The sequence below is a fragment of the Grampus griseus genome (assembly GCF_964374135.1).
Source record: "Grampus griseus genome assembly, chromosome: 20".
Taxonomy (NCBI): domain Eukaryota; kingdom Metazoa; phylum Chordata; class Mammalia; order Artiodactyla; family Delphinidae; genus Grampus; species Grampus griseus.
The window spans coordinates 25,996,043-26,016,308 of NC_139014.1; the positions used below are offsets into that span (position 1 = coordinate 25,996,043).

At 40.0% G+C, this 20,266-nt stretch overlaps 1 protein-coding gene across 8 annotated transcripts in view; it reads left to right on the forward strand.

The window, feature by feature from the left end:
• Positions 1 to 1,270: 1,270 nt before the first annotated feature.
• SYNRG (synergin gamma) overlaps positions 1,271 to 20,266 on the forward strand; it is a gene marked incomplete at its 5' end in the record, with an annotated part of 92,437 nt that continues 73,441 nt past the window's right edge. For 5 of the 8 annotated variants that reach the window (XM_082678671.1, XM_082678673.1, XM_082678676.1 and 2 more), the window contains 3 exons: positions 1,271 to 1,347; positions 8,021 to 8,061; positions 12,146 to 12,267. In XM_082678671.1, the coding sequence (XP_082534797.1) occupies positions 1,271 to 1,347; positions 8,021 to 8,061; positions 12,146 to 12,267 (240 nt within the window). Of the gene's footprint in view, positions 1,348 to 8,020; positions 8,062 to 12,145; positions 12,268 to 20,266 lie in introns of those variants that run through there. The other 3 variants (XM_082678672.1, XM_082678674.1, XM_082678678.1) reach the window with 2 other exon arrangements.

Here is a 20,266-nt window from a genome sequence, read left to right on the forward strand (position 1 = left end):
TCTTTTTTTTTTTTTTTTAGTATTTTCTCCTGTGCGATCACCCATCCTTAAAAGTGGCTACATAAGCCTGTACCATCTTGATTTGTCGATGGATTAATACTGAATTTAGTTATATATCAGTTTATGTCGATTGGAACATCTGCTACACAGTTCCATCTAAAGAAGGGGAGGAATGAAGTTAGTGGACAATTATGGGGGAAAAAAAGCATAATTAAATAGCTGGCTCTAGCTGAAATGAGCAAGGACTTTGAAGTCAAACTCCTTGGATTTTGATCCTGGTCCTGCTGTTTTGCAGCTGTTTGATGTGGGTAAATTACTCCTCCTCCTAACCTTGATTTTCTTATCTGTGAAATGCCAATACTAGCTCTTAGGGACACTGAGGATTTGAAAAAATACAGTAAAGTTCCTGACCAGTGATTGTGCCCAATAAACGATAACAATTATTACAAATTGTTTCCCAGTAAAAGCCCTGAGGCAAGAGTAAAAGATAAAGCTAATTATAATCCGTTACTTGCTAGTAAGCAAACTCCACTTGAGGGCTTGAAAAAGTTTACATTCAACTTTTATATTTACCTACAGTAGTTTGGTTAGGAAAAAAAAAATCACAGTAAAAATATGCCCAGATAGGGTCGGAGCAATGAACTCTTCCAAGCACCACCGTTTTGGCCCTGATTGTAAGTATAGGGAAAACGGGGATTACCAGCTGGCTAAACACCTTCGGCTTTTAGAGTGGGTACCAAAAGGAAGCTGCCGAGTTCCTGGGAAAAAGTAGAGCTCATCACTAATCGGCGCTGTGATGCTATCAACGGGGCATTCAAGATCCATCTATTCTTTGTGTAAAGAGTAACAATAAAAGAACACCCGTGTACCCCCCATCCAGGTAAAAAAACAGGACTCAGTGTACTGTTTCCACTAAGCAAGACGATGGTTTTCAAACGGAGGAACGATGACGCCTCGCCGCTCGGCGGCCAGCTGGGTTCTCCACAGAGCCTTTCCTGAGAATGAACCTGGAGCCGGCACCAGACCATCCCACCAGCCCCTGAACTAGAATTGCACCTGGCGGGCCCTCAGCTGTGGCCGGGTCACGTGACGAGGAAGCGCAACTCCTCCCCCGGACGCGAAGGGTCACGTGGGCGCGCGGCCCCGCCCCGTCGCCCAGGCCGCGGCGAGGTGGGGTCCTGCTTCTGCCCCGGAAGTGGCTGTCGGGAGCTGACAGCTGCTGGGAAGGTGGCAGCGGTGGCGGTGGCGGCGGCGGCGGGCCCGGAGCAAGATGGCGCTGCGGCCGGGAACGGGAGCTGGCGGCGGCGGGGCCGCGGGAGCTGGCGCGGGGGCTGCCGGGGGCGGCAGGTGAGTGTGAAGACCGGGGCTGGGCGTGCCTCGCAGACGCAGAGCAGACCCGGCACCGGCGACGGGTGGTCGGTGGTTATGGCGGTTTTCGCCCACGCCGACCCCTTTTCCCTCGGAACTGGGCTGCGGGAGGAGGGGTCGTCCTCCGGGAACGTAGGCCGAAGGGATGGATGGAGCCCGAGCGCCCGACTCTTGTCCTGCAGGCTCGGGGGCACTGGCTGCTGGTGCTGAGCGGGGAGGAGACGGGGAGGAGGTGAGTGTCCCATCAGTGCGGCTGCCACCCGGCTGGGTGGATAAAGGAGGAACTCGCTTCTAGCCCGGCTGGATCTGAAGCGACCAGAGACTTCCTTTTCCCAGGGCTTGACCAGGGGCTCTGAAAAATCTGTTCACAGAGCTGCACAAGTGTTTCCAAGGGGTGTGTGTGTGTGTGTGTACTCATTTTTTCAGTGTTGTGTCCTTTTTATTTTTTCCTTAACACACCAGAAACAGCAGGAAAATCTGAAGACCTTTGAATTAGTATATAGAGCTCTTGTAGAGGTAGTTTTAACACCTGTCTTCTTACTAAAAAACAATTCACTGTTAAACCACGTACGCAGTTATCAAAACAAAGCTTCCAGACTTTTACTTAGCCCTTAAACAAATTTGCTCTCTGTCAGTTCCAGCTACTAATCGCCAGTAGCTCTCATATCGAGAACATTAAAAGAGATGAACACTTGCAACCCGACAAGTTCATCATTTGAGGAAATATTTGATTCTGGGAAGTTTTCATCCCACTTCTGTAATGACCTAGTCTGACTTTGTTTTGCTAGCCAACCCGAGGTTCATACACATTTGGAGATAAATTTTGCTTTTTATCTTCAGCATCCTAAATTATTTTTGGAAAACAAAGTGTTAGGTTTTTTTTTTTTATGCAGTGTTTTATTTTGGAGTCATGAACACCACAGCGTGAAGCCTTTAAAATCATCACATCCTGCAGGTGCTTGTATATATGCCAGGAAAAGAGAGCAGTCACTTCACCTGTGTGCAGCCGCATTTTTCACTTCCTCTTTTTCACATCTTTCTCACTAGATTTAAAACTGTTTTCTTTCTCTTTTGTTTTCTGATTTCCACTTTTCATTAGAGTTTTTCATGAATACTTGATATAAGTCAGTTTCTGGCTAGAGAAGACAAATATGTAATAATCTCTTTTTTCTGAATGTGACAACAGTTTCTAAAGTGTTCTTGAGTGGCATTAATTTGATCAAGTGAATGATGAGTCATGGCACCAAGTTCTGGGGAAATATAAAACTTAAAAGAATTTGGCGTTCTAGGCACGGGTTTTGGGGGGGTTTGTTGTTGTTTTGGCTTGGGTTTTTTTTTGTTTTTTTCAGGTGGAGAGGAGCTTGGGTGTAGAAAGTTGAGTGGATCATACCCCTTAGTTTGTAGTAGTTTAACATCATTGGTCCATGAACACAATTTTTTTTCTAAATATGGCCTGAATTGTGATAGAAATTAGAATGATTGACTTTAAAATTTCTTTCCTATTTAAAATTTGGTGGTAACATTACATTCTTAAGCTCTAGAGGATATGTGGGAGAGCAAATCAGCCTTATCTTGTAAAATGTGTGATAAATATTCTATTGGAGCTTTTCTGAGGCTGAGAAGCTGTATGCTTAATAAAGAAAGAATATGGTTTTTAGAGAGCAGTGGTGAGGGCTGAGGTTGTTTTTTAATAAGGAAGCTAACGTTATGGTTGGTACCCTAAGTATATTTTAGGGAAAAGAAAAAGAACCAGGCAACCTTTCTCAGCTTTTAATGGAAGAAATCTGTGAACTATAATTTACTGTATTTCTTAGGTACTTGTCTGTGTCCTTCCTAAGAGGCTAAGCAAAAAGCACGGGCATTTTCCAGCTTTATCAATGTTAGCCTGCTTTTGATTGGTATCCTGAATGGACTACTTTAGAATAAATAGTAGAGTTGTATAAAGGGCAGAATTTACGCAAGAGATGAGAAGTATAACTTGTTTTCTTTTTTAAAGTATGGCAGGAAAAAAACAGTTGAAAGATCTTGATTAGACTGTGTCCTTCTGGGATAGTATCATTTGTGAGCTTGTCTATTTCCTGCTTTTATAAGCTCCTTAAGGGCCTCATCATCTTTTTATCTTCCACTGCTTCTAGCACATTCTACACATAGAAAACATTCTGTAAATATTTGTAGATTCAAGCAACGTTGTAGGCAGAGAAGAGGTATTTCAATTGGGCCTCACTTCAAGGAAGAGTAAGGGGTCAAGAGATTGTCATGGAGATGGGAAGGCCCAGTGAACATTAGGGGACAGCAGGTAGGCCAGATGGACTGTGGCACTGAGGGGGAGAAAAGAGTTTTGTGAGATAAAACTGAAAAAGTTGTGTTAAAACTGCAGAGGACCTTGAATATAAACTAAAAAAATTCAGTTTAAGGGGGAATCATTACATTGTTTTAATCCCAGGAGTAGCTTTATCAAATGGTCCCTTAGCTAGATGCACCTCACCTGTGCTATGTGAGCTGCGTTAGAAGCCACAGTGTCTGCAGGTGAGGGGATCCATTAGGAAGTCTTGCTGAGTCCAGGCCTCAGAGAGAAGGGAAGGCTGATCTGGGTTAGTAGCAAAGGTAACTGAAAGGGGAGGATGAATGAGATAGGCATGTGACAAGCAGGGCTCACAGTTCTGCTTCAAATTGTTTGTCATCTTGTTGCCCATTTTTTTGCCAAACTTTTGCTGTCTTATCAATATCTTAGCTGTTTGTCTAACCAGTCTTCAAGCATGTTGCTGCTAGTAGTCTAAACATTTCAGAGAGTCCTATGAATGGTACATAGGTCAGTTGGTAGTTTGGGTTGTATAATTACTGGAGTAAGTCATGTTTGTCAATAATGTTCTTAATTTAGTTTTTGTTTATGTTTTTGAAGTAGCCTTTATATGTCTGTACATTATTTAGTTGTCTTAGTTAGGAGCTTGGCAAACTTGTGTCCTCGTTTGACAAAGGGCAAACAGGACAGGGTGGTGAAAGGGATTGCATAGAGCTTCATGGTTACTTTGTGGCAGAGCTAGAGAAAAGAAAATGTCACTCAAGTGTCCAGTTTTTACTTAGCCACTAAGCCCTATTGGTGATTGTAATCTTTAAGACTGATTTGCAAAGTCTCAATAGGTTGACTACTTAAATCTTAGTGTATGAGTAACTTTTTAAAAAATTGAGTCCTACCAAATTTCAACTTGCAGTTTAAACACTTTATCCAGTTAACACATTACTTAGCTAATACGTCTTGTGTGCAGTTCGGAAAAGCTGTTCACTGTTCAGACCTTTCCTTGGTGTGGGCTCGCTTGTCTGCAGAATTTGCGAATGGTTCAGATCCTCTACAAGGCTGTAATCAGGTAGATGTCCAACTAGAAATTTGTGAACCACCTTACAAAAAAATCTTGTTGATCAAAATATTTGAGAGCTAAAAGACTCTAAAGTTTGATTTTTAGCCCTTTTCCTGGGAAGGGGGAGTGTTGTGTAATAGAAAAATGCAAGGACACATAAATTTGGCATACCGTTCCTGATCTCACTATATCTTTAAAGACTATCCAGAAACCCCCTTCAGATCCTTGACTCCCAGATTAAGGGCTTTTCCCACTCAGACTTTTTCTTCCTTGATCTGTCCCATTTCCTTTCCCTCCGGTCTCAGAGAAAGAAGTCCGTCTTCCTTTTGCTACGTTAACCCCATCCTCTCAAAAACCTTGTTTTAGCTATCACTAAGTATATCTTTTGTATCCTAAATCTCTGTCTATGCAGGTCCCTTCCTCTTCCTCTGTTGAAACCGTTCACTCAAAGATCACCATTTTCGAAAACAGCAATCTTTATTTAGTAATCCTCATTCTTATCAGCTTCTCTACAGCGTTAGACACTTTTTCCTTAAATGCAGTCCTTCCTCAGTTATAACCCTCAGTTATAAGCAACTTCTTTGGTTCTCAGTGACCATTCCGTACTCAGTTTTCACTAAGAATTCCAAGGATTTCCTTTGTTGTCTTCTCACTATGTATACATCCCTTTGGCTCTTTCATCCACAACCAGACTTTAATTTTTTTCTTTTTTTACCTTTACTTAAAAGAACCTGGGTAGATTGATGCAAGGGAGGGGATCCAGCTCCCTTCCCTTGAGCTGGAGTTACTTTTCTGGTTGCCTATTAGATTCCTCCTCGTGGACACCCTCCTAACACCTTTCTCCCCAGACCGGCTCACACTGGGTTCCTGTCAGCAGGTAAACAGTGTCACCATCCTTACAGTTGCTCAGCCCCAAAATCTCGGCAGCATCTTCAGCCCTTTCTGCTTTTTCAGTGCTGTTCTCCATCCTGGTAGTTGCTAAGTCCTGTTGATTCTTCCATTTAAATAGATTTCATTCACCTCTTCTTTTCCATTCCCACTACTCTGGTTATGACCCTTTTCATTTCTTACTAAGATTATTGTAATAGTTTCTTAGCTAATTCTTGTTACTTCAAGTCTTCTCTGTCATACCCCATCACCAGAGAAACCTACAGCACATTTCTTTTTTTTTTTATAAATCTAGATTGTTTTTAGTAAGTGTATTTCTTTTATTTATTTATTTATTTATTTGGCTGTGCTGTGTCTTCGTTGCTGCTCAGGCTTTCTCTAGTTGCGGCAAGCGGAGGCTACTCTTCGTTGCGGTGTGTGGGCTTCTCACTGCGGTGGCTTCTCTAGCTGCAGAGCTTGGGCTCTAGGCACGCGGGCTTCAGTAGTTGTAGCACGCGGGCTTCAGTAGTTGTGGCGCACGGACTCTAGAGCGCAGGATCAGTAGTTGTGGTGCGGGTTTTGTTACTCTGCGGCATGTGGGATCTTCCCGGACCAGAGCTCGAACCCATGTCCCCTACATTGGCAGGCGGATTCTTAACCACTGCGCCACCAGGGAAGCCCTACAGCACATTTCTAATCATTTCACTAGAGAAAAATGTATGACATCAGGGAAATGTAGATCTAAATCACAATGAGATACCCCCTCATACCCATTAGGATAACTATCATTATAAACAAACAAACAAAAATTCAGAAAATAACAAGTGTTGGTGAGGATGTGGAGAGATTGGAACCCTGGTGCATTGCTAGTGGGAATGTAAAATGGCGTAGCTGCTGTTGAAAACAGTTTGGCAGTTTTTCAAAAAGTAATCATAGAATTACTCTATGACCCAGCAATTCCACTCCTAGTTAGAGACCCAGAAGAATTGACAGAGGGACGCAAACAAATACTTGTACACCAGTGTTCATAGCAGTATTATTCACAACACCCAACCCAGCTGTCCATCAACAGATGAATGGATAAGCAAAATGTGGTACATACATACAATGGAATATTATTCAAGCCATAAAAAAAGAATGAAATTCTCATGTGTACTACAACATGATGAACCTTGGAAACATTATGCTAAGTGAAATAAGCCAGATACAAAAGGACAAGTATTGTATGATTCCACTTAATATAAGGTAGCTAGAATAGGCAAGTTCATCAAGCCAGGAGGTAGAATAGTGGTTACCAGGGGTTGCAGGGAAAAAGTAATGGGAAGTTATTTTTTTAATGGGTACAGAGTTTCTGTTTGTGATGATGAAAAAGTTCTGGAAATGGATCATGGTGATGGTTGTACAACATTGTAATGCCACTGAACTGTACACTTAAAAATGGTTAAAATGGTAAAATTTTATATTGTGTATATTTTACCACAGTTTAAAAAAAATCTCTGGGGGCTTCCCTGGTGGCACAGTGGTTGAGAGTCCGCCTGCCGATGCAGGGCATGCGGGTTCGCACCCCGGTCTGGGAGGATCCCACATGCCGTGGAGCGGCTGGGCCCGTGAGCCATGGCCGCTGAGCCTGTGCGTCCGGAGCCTGTGCTCCGCAACGGGAGAGGCCATGGCAGTGAGAGGCCCGCGTACCGCAAAAAAAAAAAAAAAAAAAAATCTCTAACTTTATACCGTACTCAAAATAAAATCAAACATTTTAAAGGCCCTCTACATTTTGCTTACTTTTTCAGTCCTATATCTTATATTCAACCTTAAATCATTTCTCTGAACACACTACAGCTCCGGCCTCTGAGATTTTGCTCAAGCTATATAGTGTGCCTCTCTTTAAGATTCAGCTCAAGAGATACCTCCAAGAAACTTCCCAAGATATAAACCATAAAATTAATCTTTTTCTTCTCATTTCTGTTAGTATTCTGGCCCTCTCACAGCCCTTAGCACATTCTGTCCTATGTTAAAGTTATTTGCCTGCATCTGTGTCTTCAGCGAAACTGAGCTCATTCAGGCCTTTCATGTAGTAGGCACCCAATAAATGTTCACTGAATTGAATCTAATCCAGCCCTCTCATTTTATGGATGGGGAGATTGGAATCCAGGGGAGTCACATTGGAATCCAGGGGAATCCGGGGGAGTGACAGAACCAGGACCAGTTTCAAGGTCTTCTGTCTTCTGGCTCAAAAATTTTCTCCCTACACTAACATGCTGACTGTCATGCATCCTGTGGATGGTCAATCTGTATTGATGGTGGATAATTCAATATTGTACTATGGAAGAGATGCCACGGCGCAGGCTATAATTTTTTACTTTATGTGAAATGTTACATGTTTTATCTGAACTCTTTGCACGTAGGAAAATCCTGATATATTTTTCTGTTTTCAGCTTCATGTTTCCAGTTGCAGGTGGAATAAGACCCCCTCAAGGTATGTGAAAGCTTAAGTTTTCAACTTTCATTTTTCACTATTATGTCTGAACTTGGGGATTAAGTGGGTAAAAAAGTTCTGTTGCTGCCAAATAGAGTAAAATTTTCTTATAGTCTGGAACCTCTATGACAGCTTACTCTTAAAATTTCTCAAAAATTGTGTAATTTGGCAAATAAGAAGGATCATTCCTCATTTCTCCCAAACTTATTTAAGCATTATATTGACAGGTTATTATTTAATCTCAGAGATGAAGGAGACTTTCAAGACAAAAGTATTGAAGAAACAGGTGACAAAGATGAAATGAGTTGTAGTTCTCTGAATGCCATCTTCCTCCTGTCTGTCTTCTAGATTGTTAGCTCCGTGAGGCAGGGGCTATGTCTGCCTTATGCTCGTCAGTATCTCCAGCACCCAGCATGTTGATAGAAAATAATAGGGTCTTTATAGATGCTTGTTGAATGAATAAATGAACCCCTTTAGTTATTTTATACTTATGTTTTCTCTATATGAATTTGGTCTTATTTTAATCATGTACATAAGAGATCACATATTCTGATTCCGTTTAAACTATTTTACGTCTCAGTTTTATTCCTAGTAATTTCTCCACTAGGTATATCCCTTCTCTCTTGGTTTCAGACAAGGGCCCACCAATACTGATTCTAGCTTTGTCTTCAAGGAAACAGTAGTGAAGGGATATAATCTTGACTCATGCTTCTGTGTCACTGGAACACAAAACTGATGAAAGAATGTCTGCCCTTCTTTCTACTCACTTCTCCCACTCCAATGTGCCCCCCTCCTCTCCACAGGCCAAGCTGCTCTGAAAACCGGCCCTGCTCACAAAGCCAGTGTTAACTGGTTATGGTAGACTTGCTAGAGAAACAGAGACTCCTAGGTCACCAGTAGAGATGAATGATAAAGAGCAGCTCAGTAGCAGGTGGTCAGTGTCTCCATTTATAATCAGTGATGGAGGTTGAGTTTCAGGTAAATTTTTCCAAGGGTCAGTTGTATTCTTTTCATTGTGCTCACATTTATGCATTATTTAAGCTATCTGTAATTAGATGTGTCCCAGATTTAGATCAAATGGTTTGAGATCTTTTGTACTTTAGGAGGGCATTAGAGAGTTGTGTGTTCATTATTGTGGCTCTTCATTTTGCATTTTTATAAACTTTCAAGTAAAAATCTACATATGGAGCAAAGGAACAGGACAAGAAGAGCGCCCAGAAGGTTGCCTGATATTTTTTCTTCTGGAATTTGGAATTGTTTTCAAGATTTTTTTACAAAGTATGTTAGAGTGGACTTTCTGATCTTTTGAAGGCATTAAAAGTGCAGGGGTTATTTCTGAAAGCATATACAAGGAACAGACAAGAAGAGTAGCTATAAGATCATTGAGTAGGTGAATAGGAGACAGGAGAGAAACAAGACTTGTTTTTTACTGTGTATACTTCTGTGCCGTTGAATGTTGTACCAAATCCTTGAGTTACCTGTTCGACTTAAATACACTTAGGAAAATAAATAAAACTTTAGGTCCAAAGGCATAAGAGGGAAGACATCTTACTATGCTATATTCAGTCTGTGTGTTCTTTTTTTTTTTTTTTTGGTAAATTTATTTATTTATTTTGGCTGTGTTGGGTCTTTGTTATTGCGCGTGGGCTTTCTCTGGTTGCAGCGAGCAGGAGCTACTCTTCCTTGCAGCGTGTGGACTTCTCATTGCTGTGGCTTCTCTTGTTACGGAGCACAGGCTCTAGGCACGTGGGCTTCAGTAGTTGTGGCACGGGGGCTCAGTAGTTGTGGTTCGCAGGCTCTAGAGCGCAGGCTCAATAGTTGTGGTGCATGGGCTTAGTTGCTCTGAGGCATGTGGGATCTTCCCAGACCAGGGCTCGAACCCGTGTCCCCTGCATTGGCAGGCGGATTCTTAACCACTGCGCCACCAAGGAAGTCCCCAGTCTATGCATTCTAATTCTCCATGACACCTCAAGGCCTTCGCATTTGGTGTTCCTTTGTCTAGAATACTCTAACCAAATATCCTCATGGCTCACTCCCTTCAAGTGCTTGCTTAAATGCCACCCTTTTGGAGAAACCTTTTCTGACTATGAAACAGCAACCACTCCTTTCCCTGGCTCTTCCTTTCCCCCATCCCCACCTAATATCCACTTATTTTTTTCTTTTTTTATTATCTGTCTCCCCCAATTACAGCGTAAGTTACATGAGAGCAAAGACCTGGCTTTGTTCAATGTTGTGTCCCTAGAATGGTGCCTGACATGGAGTAGGCCCTCAAATATTTGAAAAAATGGTTAATATAAATGAATAGTTTGCCACTAATAAATGTTACCTACAAATGTGGTGTCCATGCTTCTGAAATTAAACTCTGTATGAATAACCTTGAAGGTACACAGAATCCACGAGATAAATATGGTATACTTTACCAGACCTTTAATTTTTTTTAATCAAAATTTGATTTTAAAAAGTTCCTTATACTAGAACCAGCATGGATGTAATATGTCGTACAGTGCAAAATTAGGATGAAATTTGTGTTCAGGCTATGTAGGGATTTTGTTTTATTCACTGTTGCATACCAGGTATCTAGAACTGTGCCTAAAGTGTGGTAGGCATTTCATATTTATTAAATCCCTGAAGGGACGTAATCTTTATTCTCCTGTACTCTTGGGAATACTTCATTGGAAAAGTTTGGGAGGTTCTATACTATAAAACACACTTTCATGATGGTTTTCCTGCCATTGCATTATATACTTTGCATGCTGATAGCTGTTTGTGGTGTTATATTAATTATTCGTGTAAGGAAAGAGAAGAGGAATATCATTTCTTTGAGCATATTAGGTATTAAACAGTTTCACAGATGTGAAACCGAGGCACAGAAAGAAGTTAATCAAGTTGCTTAAGGTCCCAAACCTAGCAAGTGACATTTTTAGGTGGCTTCCAGAGTTCATGCTTTTAACTACTTTTGTATTAAAAGTAACTTAATTAGTATTAGTATTAATTAGTATTAACTCTTAACTACTAGTAATCTGCTGCTGTATAAAAAATTACCCCAAAACTTAAAGAAAATAAACATTTTACTGTTTTACACTTTGTGTGGGTTGGGTATCTGGGAGTGGCCTCACTAGGTGTTTTTGGCTTAGGGCCAAGGAGATTGCATTAAAGATGTCAACTAGGACTGTAGTCATGGGAAGCTTTGATGGGTTTGGTAGATCTGTTTCCCAGATGGCTCACTCACATAGATGGCAAATTCATGCTGCCTTTTGGCAAGAGATTTCAGTTCCTTGCCACATGGATTCTCCATTCCCCCTAGGACTGCTTGAGTATTCTCATGATGTGGCAGTGGGTTTCCCCAACGGGTGATCCAGGAGAGCAAGAAGGAAGCTGCAGTGGTTATTAGGAACCTTGGGGGACTTCCCTGGTGGTCCAGTGGTTAAGACTGCGCTCCCAGTGCAGGGGGCCTGGGTTCAATCCCTGGTCGAGGAACTAGATCCCACATGCCGTAACTTATGAGCCCGCACGCCATAACTTAAGAGCCCGCACGCTGCAACGAAGATCCCCCACATGCATGCTGCAACTGAGACCTGGTGTGGCGCAGCCAAATAAATAAATATGATAAAGAGAGGGAGGAAGGGAGTGAGAAAGAAAAGAAAAAAGAAAGGGAAAGGAAGAAGAACCAGCCTTGGAAGTTACACACCGTCATTTCCACAATATCCTATTGGTTATTCTGGTCCGCCCTATTCAGTATGGGAGGGAAGGACAAGGATATGAATACCAAGAGGCAGAGATTGCTGGGGGCCATCTTGAAGGCCAGTTAGGCCATATTGTGTATTTTTTAAGTATGCACAAAAATTCTGTGGAATAGGTATTATTATCTTCATTTTACAGATGAAGTTTTGTAACTTGCCCAAGATCACATAGCTAAGTAAATGATGGAATTGGAATTCATACTCAAGTCTGTCTCACTCCAGAGCCTGTGCCTTTTCCTCTATACTGTGCCACCTCCCAAGTAACAAGTCCTTTAGGTGCTTATGGTTTTAAGAAAATAAACTGTAAAACACATTGACCTTAGTGATATCTTTATGTTTTTCAGCAGGTCTGATGCCGATGCAGCAACAAGGATTTCCTATGGTCTCCGTCATGCAGCCTAATGTGCAAGGCATGATAGGAATGAATTACAGCTCTCAAATGTCCCAGGGACCTATTGCTATACAGGTACTTGCCTCTTTAGCCAATGTTTGCAAAGTTATCGTTTGTTGTTAACTGTGTTCTAAGAGCTACATACTAGGAGCTTAATGTTATATTTAGAAATAAGTGTAGTCTGCATCTTAGGTGGCTTCCTTCAAAATAAAATGAATATATGTTTGTAAGAGTGAAAAAAAAAGATAAATCATTTAAGAAAAATCTGGTGACCTCTATATTTGACTACTGACTTAGAAGAATTATAGAATGGCATCTTGGAAAGTTTAGGGACCTGATGCCATGAAATCACATTGTTAGAAGAACTCTACTATTCTCATGAAAGGAGCAGTATTGTCGTTTGCAAGGCTTAGGTACTGCTTTATATTGAATTGTCTCATCTAATCCCCATAACAATTTTTTAAAGAGGTGGTATCTCCATTTTTCTGATGAGGAAACTGAAGTGTTGTGAGGATGCTCACAGAGCATAGCCACGATTTGAACCTGTGTCTTCAGTAGGTCTGTACTTGACTATTTATACATTGAATTCTCTCTTGAGAGCATCAGAGAGCCATTGACTGGTATAAAGCGTGGAATGACGCAATCAGAATTGTGTTTCAAAAAGATCATTCTGACTGCTGATTGGAGAGTGATTAGAAGGAGAGGGGAGAGCGAAAGTGGATGTAAGGAGAATCATTAAGAGGCTGATGTAGTGAGAGCAGGTGAGATGTTGGCTTAACTTAGGGTGGTAGCAGGTGCGTGCAGAGATGGATGTTTTTGAGAACTTCTTAGGAAATAAAATGAAGAGAACTTGATGAAGGATTGGATGTTGAAAATAAAGGAGAAGGTGGTATCACATTGATTCCCCGTTTTCTGCATGAGCCACTGACTGGTCATTTATTAATAAAAGAAACACCAGAAGAGATTGTTTGCTGGAACATAATTGTTGATTTTTAAGGACCCATGAAATATTCAAGTGGGGCTGTCCAGAGACAATCAGTTGACCTGGCACTCAAGATTTTTCACTCTCGGTTGAAAATTATAGATTTGGGAATCATGCACACATAGAAGGTAATTGATGCCATAGGGGTGAACTAGAACATCCAAGAACCCTATAGATGGAGAAAATAGTCCAGGATAGAGCCTTCAGAATTTCAGTGTTTAAATCTAAGGGAGTGAGTTGCAAATGGAGGAGATCGAAGAGGAACAGCCACAGAAGGTGGTGGGGTTGCGGGGTGGGGGGATTAAAGAAAAAAAACATGGGTGTCAGACCTAAGTTCAAAGCCCAGCTTTGCCACTTACCTGTAAAACGCGGATTTAATAATAACTTGCCTGTACGGTTATAGAAAGAATTGAAAAAGGAATTATATAAAGCACTTGGAATTGTACCTGGCACACAGTGAGCAGGAAGTGGCAAGAATTTTTTATTTCTTATATTATTAATATCAGGAATGATCTTTCCAGTGGCATGACACTATTTCATGTTCTGTTTTTAATATTTGTCTATGTTTCCATGCTTTCATTGGCTCACAACCCCCATTTCTGTCTAAAACATTCTTTCTTGAATAATGGTAATAAGCAGTAATAATAATAATGACCACCATTTGTTGTTTACCTGTGCTGTATCCATTGTGTGCATTATATCATTCAGTCCTCATAACAACTCTATAAGTAATATTCTTATTCCCATTTTATAGATAAGGAAACTGCAGTCAGAGAGATTCAGTGCCCTGTTCAGTGTCATACAGCTTGTTTCAGAACAGAGACTGAAAGCAAAGCTATCTTACATTTTGGAGCCTGAGTTCTTAATTACCAGTGTTTCCCAGCCTTTAGTCATTTGAGTATCACCTTCATGATTTTTGCCATGTATTATTTAATTAATAGTTTTAATTGGTTAGGTTTGCAGCAAATTCTTAAAGGAATCTTTTCTTGTTAAGTAAATAGAAAACCTCATTTGTTATAAACAGAGGGTAACCAGAAAATAAATATGATGAATCAAAACAATATTACCAAATTCTAGCTAGGTACTGTTACTTATTGGAGTTTATAAACCTCATGTTTACTTTCTCTTTGTTTAAAAAAAAAAAAGTAAATTATGTCTACAGTTTACCCACAAATGGTTCAGCAAAAGAAAAAAAGAGTGTATGTATGTGTAGAAACAGAGAGCAGGGACTTCCCTGGTGGTCCAGTGGATAAGACTTCATGCTCCCTATGCAGGGGGCCTGAGTTCAATCGCTGGTCCGGGAACTAGATCCCACATCCTGCAACTAAAGATCCCACGTGCTGCAACTAAGACCTGACGCAGCCAAATAAATAAATATTAAAACAAACAAATATTAAAAAAACAACCCAGAACAAATAGGGCAAAATGTTAATATTATACTGTTCTTCCAGGGATTCCCTGATGGTGCAGTGGTTAAGAGTCCGTGTTTTCACTGCCGAGGGTGCGGGTTCAGTCCCTGGTCAGGGAACTAAGATCCTGCAAGCCCTTAGGCACAGCCAAAAAATTTAAAAATAAAACAAAAAAATATATATTATACTGTTCTTCCAAATTTTCTGTAAATTTTATATTTAAAAAAAGGGAGAATTTAGGTAAAAATTAATAACACTTAAAACGAGACATAAATGGGAATCTGAATGAGAGTTGCAGGGGAACTGAAGAGAATTTTCCTGCTAGCATGCTGAGCTTGTGTCCCTGCGTAGCTGGTCGTGATCATAGATAGTGTAAATTAAAGCAAATAAGGTTGTTTTGTTTTGCTTTTGTTTTGGTTTTAGAATTGGTGAGTGAAATTGATAGTATCATGATTTAATTAATAAGTACAGCCTAAGGAATGGGCTTTATCCACATTGGTAAATTATCTTCTTCAGCCATGATACCCATTTAAACCAACTAAACTGAATCCAGGAGTCAGATCTTTGGCTGAATCCAAAGTGTTATATTATTGAAAAAAAAAGAAAGAAAGAAAAAGAAAAAAATCAGTCACAAATAAACCAGAACAAAAGGATTTTGTACTATTAATATTTTAAATGCCATATATTTCATTTTTACCTAATTATTTAAAACTTTCTATTCCTGCATGTTTTATGTATGTATTAGTATAATAGCACATGTATATAAATTATAAAGAATGGGAGTTAGCAATCAGAATTTAAGTTTAAACCATTGTCATGTCAAAGTCATTTAAACAAATAAAGCTTCTATGTTGTATGTAAAGATTTAGGAAAACTTCCAAATCATTCTTTATTCACCTCCAGTAAGAAGAAAATACGAATAAATTGAGCTTTTGTAGGTTTTAAGTCCAAGTTACTCAGCTTTCACTAGGTTATGCTACAGAAACAAAAATCCCCAAGTCTCAGTAACTTACAGAAACAGATTTCTCATTTATGATACGTGTCCTTTTTGAGTTAGCTGATTCAGCTGCATGTTCTCTTTATTGTGAGACCCTTACCAAGGACATCCCAGAGATGGCCAAACCCTGTGATGTCTTTTAAAGCTTTCTCTCAGAGGCAGGATTTATCAGTCACTTCTCACAAAGTAGTATGACTCAAAAACATCATTAGGAGAGTATACCAGGAGGAATGCACACCACATAAGGATGTGTCATCTTATAGTAAGGGCAGCAAGTGATTGGAAACAAGCTACCAAAGAATACCATGTGTTTCTAATTAAGATTTCGTAAACTTACCACTGAATCTTAACAACTGATACAGTTTTTAGGGGGACGGGGGCTTGTGGGATCTTAGTTCCCTGACCAGAGATTGAACCCGTGCCCTCAGCAATGAAAGCACGGAGTCCTAACCACTGGACCGCCAGGGAATGCCCACAATTTTAAAATCATTAATTTTCACATTAAACATTGTTTTATAACTTGCCTAATTATCTAAAAAAAAATTTTTAAGAGTTTGAAACAACCAAAAACAATAAGGATCTCTAACATGCAGAAAAACAATAAGAAAGTGAACTACCAGATTTGATGTCACCCAAATAATTTCCCTGAGTATCAGGAGTTTAGGATTAATGGTTCTAAAGTAAAGAAGCCAAAATTTTTTTCTTTAACCTTTATTCTTGCTGACAGGCATTATACTGCTTGGAAGCTGCTCACTGTTCTTAAAGGAGAAACTCATTCAGATCTTATTTTTCTCCCTCAAACTTAATAACCTTAACCAACCACAGACATGTATGAGGAATACCCATTATGCTTGAAGGGTGCACTTTCAGATAAAAGTCAAAGATGAAAATTAGTCTTGGTTGCCGCATAGCCCTCCACTCCCCCAAACTCAGAACACACTTCACAAGATTTAGAATAAATTTTAAAGTTATTATTCAAAATATTTCAAGTATATAGGGAAGAGTAGACTATATGATGAACATGTGTGAGCCAGTTGCACAGCTTTATCAAAACATTTTTTGTTAAACTTTTAATTTTGAGGTAAATGTCTGTACACATGTACATAAGAAATAATACAAAGAGATCCTTTCCCTGTTTCCCCCAGTGGTAACAAGTTGCAGAACTACAGTATAATATCACAGCCGGGATGTTGGCATTGATACAGTCAAGATACAGAACATTCCCATCACCCCAGGGATCTCCTCATGTTGACATTTTACAGCAAAATTCATCTCCCTCCCACTTCATACCCCCCCAGCCCTTGTCAATCACTAATATGTTTCCCATTTCTATAATTATGTGATTTCAACAATGTTACCTAAATTGAATCACTAGCCTTTTGAGATTGGCTTTTTTTTTTTTTGCTCTGCATAATTCCCTTGAAATTCATCCAAGTTGTTGCATGTACTTCATTTTCATTGCTGAGTAATATTCCATTATTGTGTATACTACTGTCTGTTTAACCATTTACCCATTGAAGGACGTCTGGGCTGTTTTTTACTTTTTAGCTATGACAAATAGAGGGTTTTGTGTGAACATAAGGCTTCATTTCTCTGGGATTAACGCCCAGGAGTGTGGGGTGGCATGGTATTTGGATGTTTAGTTTTTACAGAAACTGTTTTCTAGAGTGGTTGTACCCTTTTACATTCTCACCAGCAATATATGAGTGATCCAGTTTCTCTGCATCCTTGCTAGCATTTGGTGTTGTTATTTTTTATTTTAGCCATTCTGATAGGTGTGTTGTGATATTTCATGATTTTAATTTGCATTTCCCCAATGACTAATGTCAAAAGAAAATTCAAGGAGCTTTACTTGATATGGGTATTTTATTGGGCAAGAAACAAAGTATTCCCCAACAGGGAGACCTCAAACCCGCAAGTGCTTTCAGCAGTTACAGTTCATTAGAAACATGAAGGAGTACATTGTGTTCTACTGTGATTATTTTCTAGAAACTTACTTTCCTTTTCATTGCTTGTTTGTAGCTGATGAGCTAGGAAACTGTAAGGTCACATTGACATGAAGAAAGCTTAGGTTTTGTTTAAAGTCAGAGTCAGCATTTGGGGGAACTCAGGACAGTGTTACATTTTGGTTACCGTGAGCCTTTGGTCTAGGGGTATATTCAAAGTGCAGCCTCCATATTGGTTTCTCTTTAACACTAATGATGCTGGACATCTTTTCATGTGCTTATTTGCCATGGTTACATTCTCTTCAGCGAAATGTCCCTTCCTGTCTTCTGTCCATTTTCTTGTTGGATTTTTTTATTTTACTGTTGAGTTGTACATATTTTCTCCCAGTCTGTAGCTTGTTGTCTTAGTCTGTTCAGGCTGCTGTAACAAAATACCAGAGATTGGGTAGCTTATAAACAACATAAGTTTATTTTTCACAGTTCTAGAGGCTGGAAGTCCCAAGATCAGAGTGCCAGCATAGTCGGGTGAGGACCCTCTTCCAGGTCACAGACTTTTAGTTGTATCCTCCCAGGGGGGAAGGGACTAGGGAGCTCTGTGGGATCTGTTTTTAAGAGCACTAATCTCATTCATGAGGCTTTGTCTCTCACGACCTAATCACTTCCCAAAGGCCCTACCTACTAATACCATCACCTTTGGGGGTTAGAATTTCAGCATATGAGTTAGGGGGAGACATAAACATTCAGACCATAGCACTTGTCTTTTCATCCTCTTAACAAGGTCCTTCTCAGAGAAAAAAAATTTAATTTTGATGAAATCCAATTTATCAGTTTTTCACTTGATAAAACATGCATTGCTATAAGTCTGAGAATTCTTCACCTTGCCCTAGATCCTGAAGATCTTTCTCATATTTTTTTATTTTTTCTAAAAGTTTTACATTTAAGTCCACGATCCATTCTGAGTTAGTTTTTGTACAAGGTATGAAACTTTGGTTGGGGTTTATTTTTTGGCCAATGGATGTCCAGTTGCTCCAGTACCATTTGTTGAAAAGGCTGTCCTTCCTCCATCAGAGTGCTTTTGTATTTTTGTCAAAATCAGTTGGGCATGTTTATGTGAGTGTTTTTCTAGGTTCTCTGTTCTGTTCCATTGACTTACGTGTCTACTAGTCTTGATTACAGTAGCTATGTAAGATTGATTCCTCCCATGTTTTCTCCAACTTTATTGCAGTAAAATACACATAACATAAAGTTTACCACCTTAACCATTTTTAAATATACAGTTCAGTGGTATTAAATTCAGTCACGTTGTTGTGCAGCCATTACCACCATCCATCTTCATAACTCTTTTCATCTTGTAAATCTGAAACTCTGTACCTATTGTACAGTAACTCCCCATTTTTCCCTCCTTTCAGCCCCATGCATCCACCATTATATACTTTAGGTCTTTATGTTTTTTGGGTTTTGGGGTTTTTTTTTTGCCACACTGCACAGCATGTGGGATCCTAGTTCCCTGACCAGGGATCAAACCTGCGCCCCCTGCACTGGAAGCATTTTGTCTTAACCACTGAACTGCCAAGGAAGTCCCTCCGTCTTTATAATTTTGATTACTCTAAGTACGTCATGTAAGTAGAATCATACAGTATTTGTCTTTTTGTGACTGGTTTATTTTCACTTAGCATAATGTGCTCAAGGTTTATCCATGTTGTAGCATATTGCAGAATTTCCTTCCTTTTTAAGACTAACATTCCATTGTATGTATATATGACACTTTGCTTATCCATTCATTGGTCTTTGGACACTTGGGTTGAGTCCATGTTTTAGCTATTGTCAGTAATACTGCTATGAACACGGGTGTACAAATAGCTCTTTTAGACTCTGCTCTCAATTCTTTTGGGTATATACTCAGAAATGGAATTGCTGGGTCACATGGTAATTCTATTTTAATTTTTTGAGGAACCTCCATGCTGTTTTCCACAGCAACTGTACCATTTTATTCCCACTAACAATATAAAAGAGTTCCAATTTTTCCACATCCTTGCCAACACTTATTTTCTGTTTTTCGATAGGAGCCATCCTAATGGTTGTGAGGTGGTATCTCATTATAGTTTTGATTTGCATTTCCCTAATGATTAGTGATGTTGAGTAATCTTTTCACGTGCTTATTGGCCATTTGTATATCTTTGGAGAAATGTCTGTTCAGTTCCTTTGTCCTTTTTTTTTTTTTAATTTATTTTATTTATTTATTTTTGGCTGCGTTGGGTCTTCATTGCTGCACGCAAGCTTTCTCTAGTTGTGGCGCGCGGGGGCTACTATTCATTGAGGTGCACAGGCTTCTCATCACGGTGGCTTCTCTTGTTGTGGAGCACATGCTCTAGGCGCGCGAGCTTCAGTAGTTGTGGCTTGCGGGCTCTAGAGTGCAGGCTCAGTAGTTGTGGCATGTGAGCTCAGTAATTGTGGCTCACGGGCTCTAGAGTGCAGGCTCAGTAGTTGTGGCACACAGGCTTAGTTGCTCTGCGGCATGTGGGATCTTCCTGGATTAGGGCTTGAAACCGTGTCCCCTGCATTGGCAGGTGGATTCTTAACCACTGCACCACCAGGGAAGCCCCTTTGCCCATTTTTGAACTGAGATTTTTGTTGTTGAGTTTTAGGATTTTCCTGTATATTTTGGATATTAACCCCTTATCATATATGTAATGTGTAAATATTATCTCCCATTCTGTGGGCTACCTTTTTACTCTGTGGA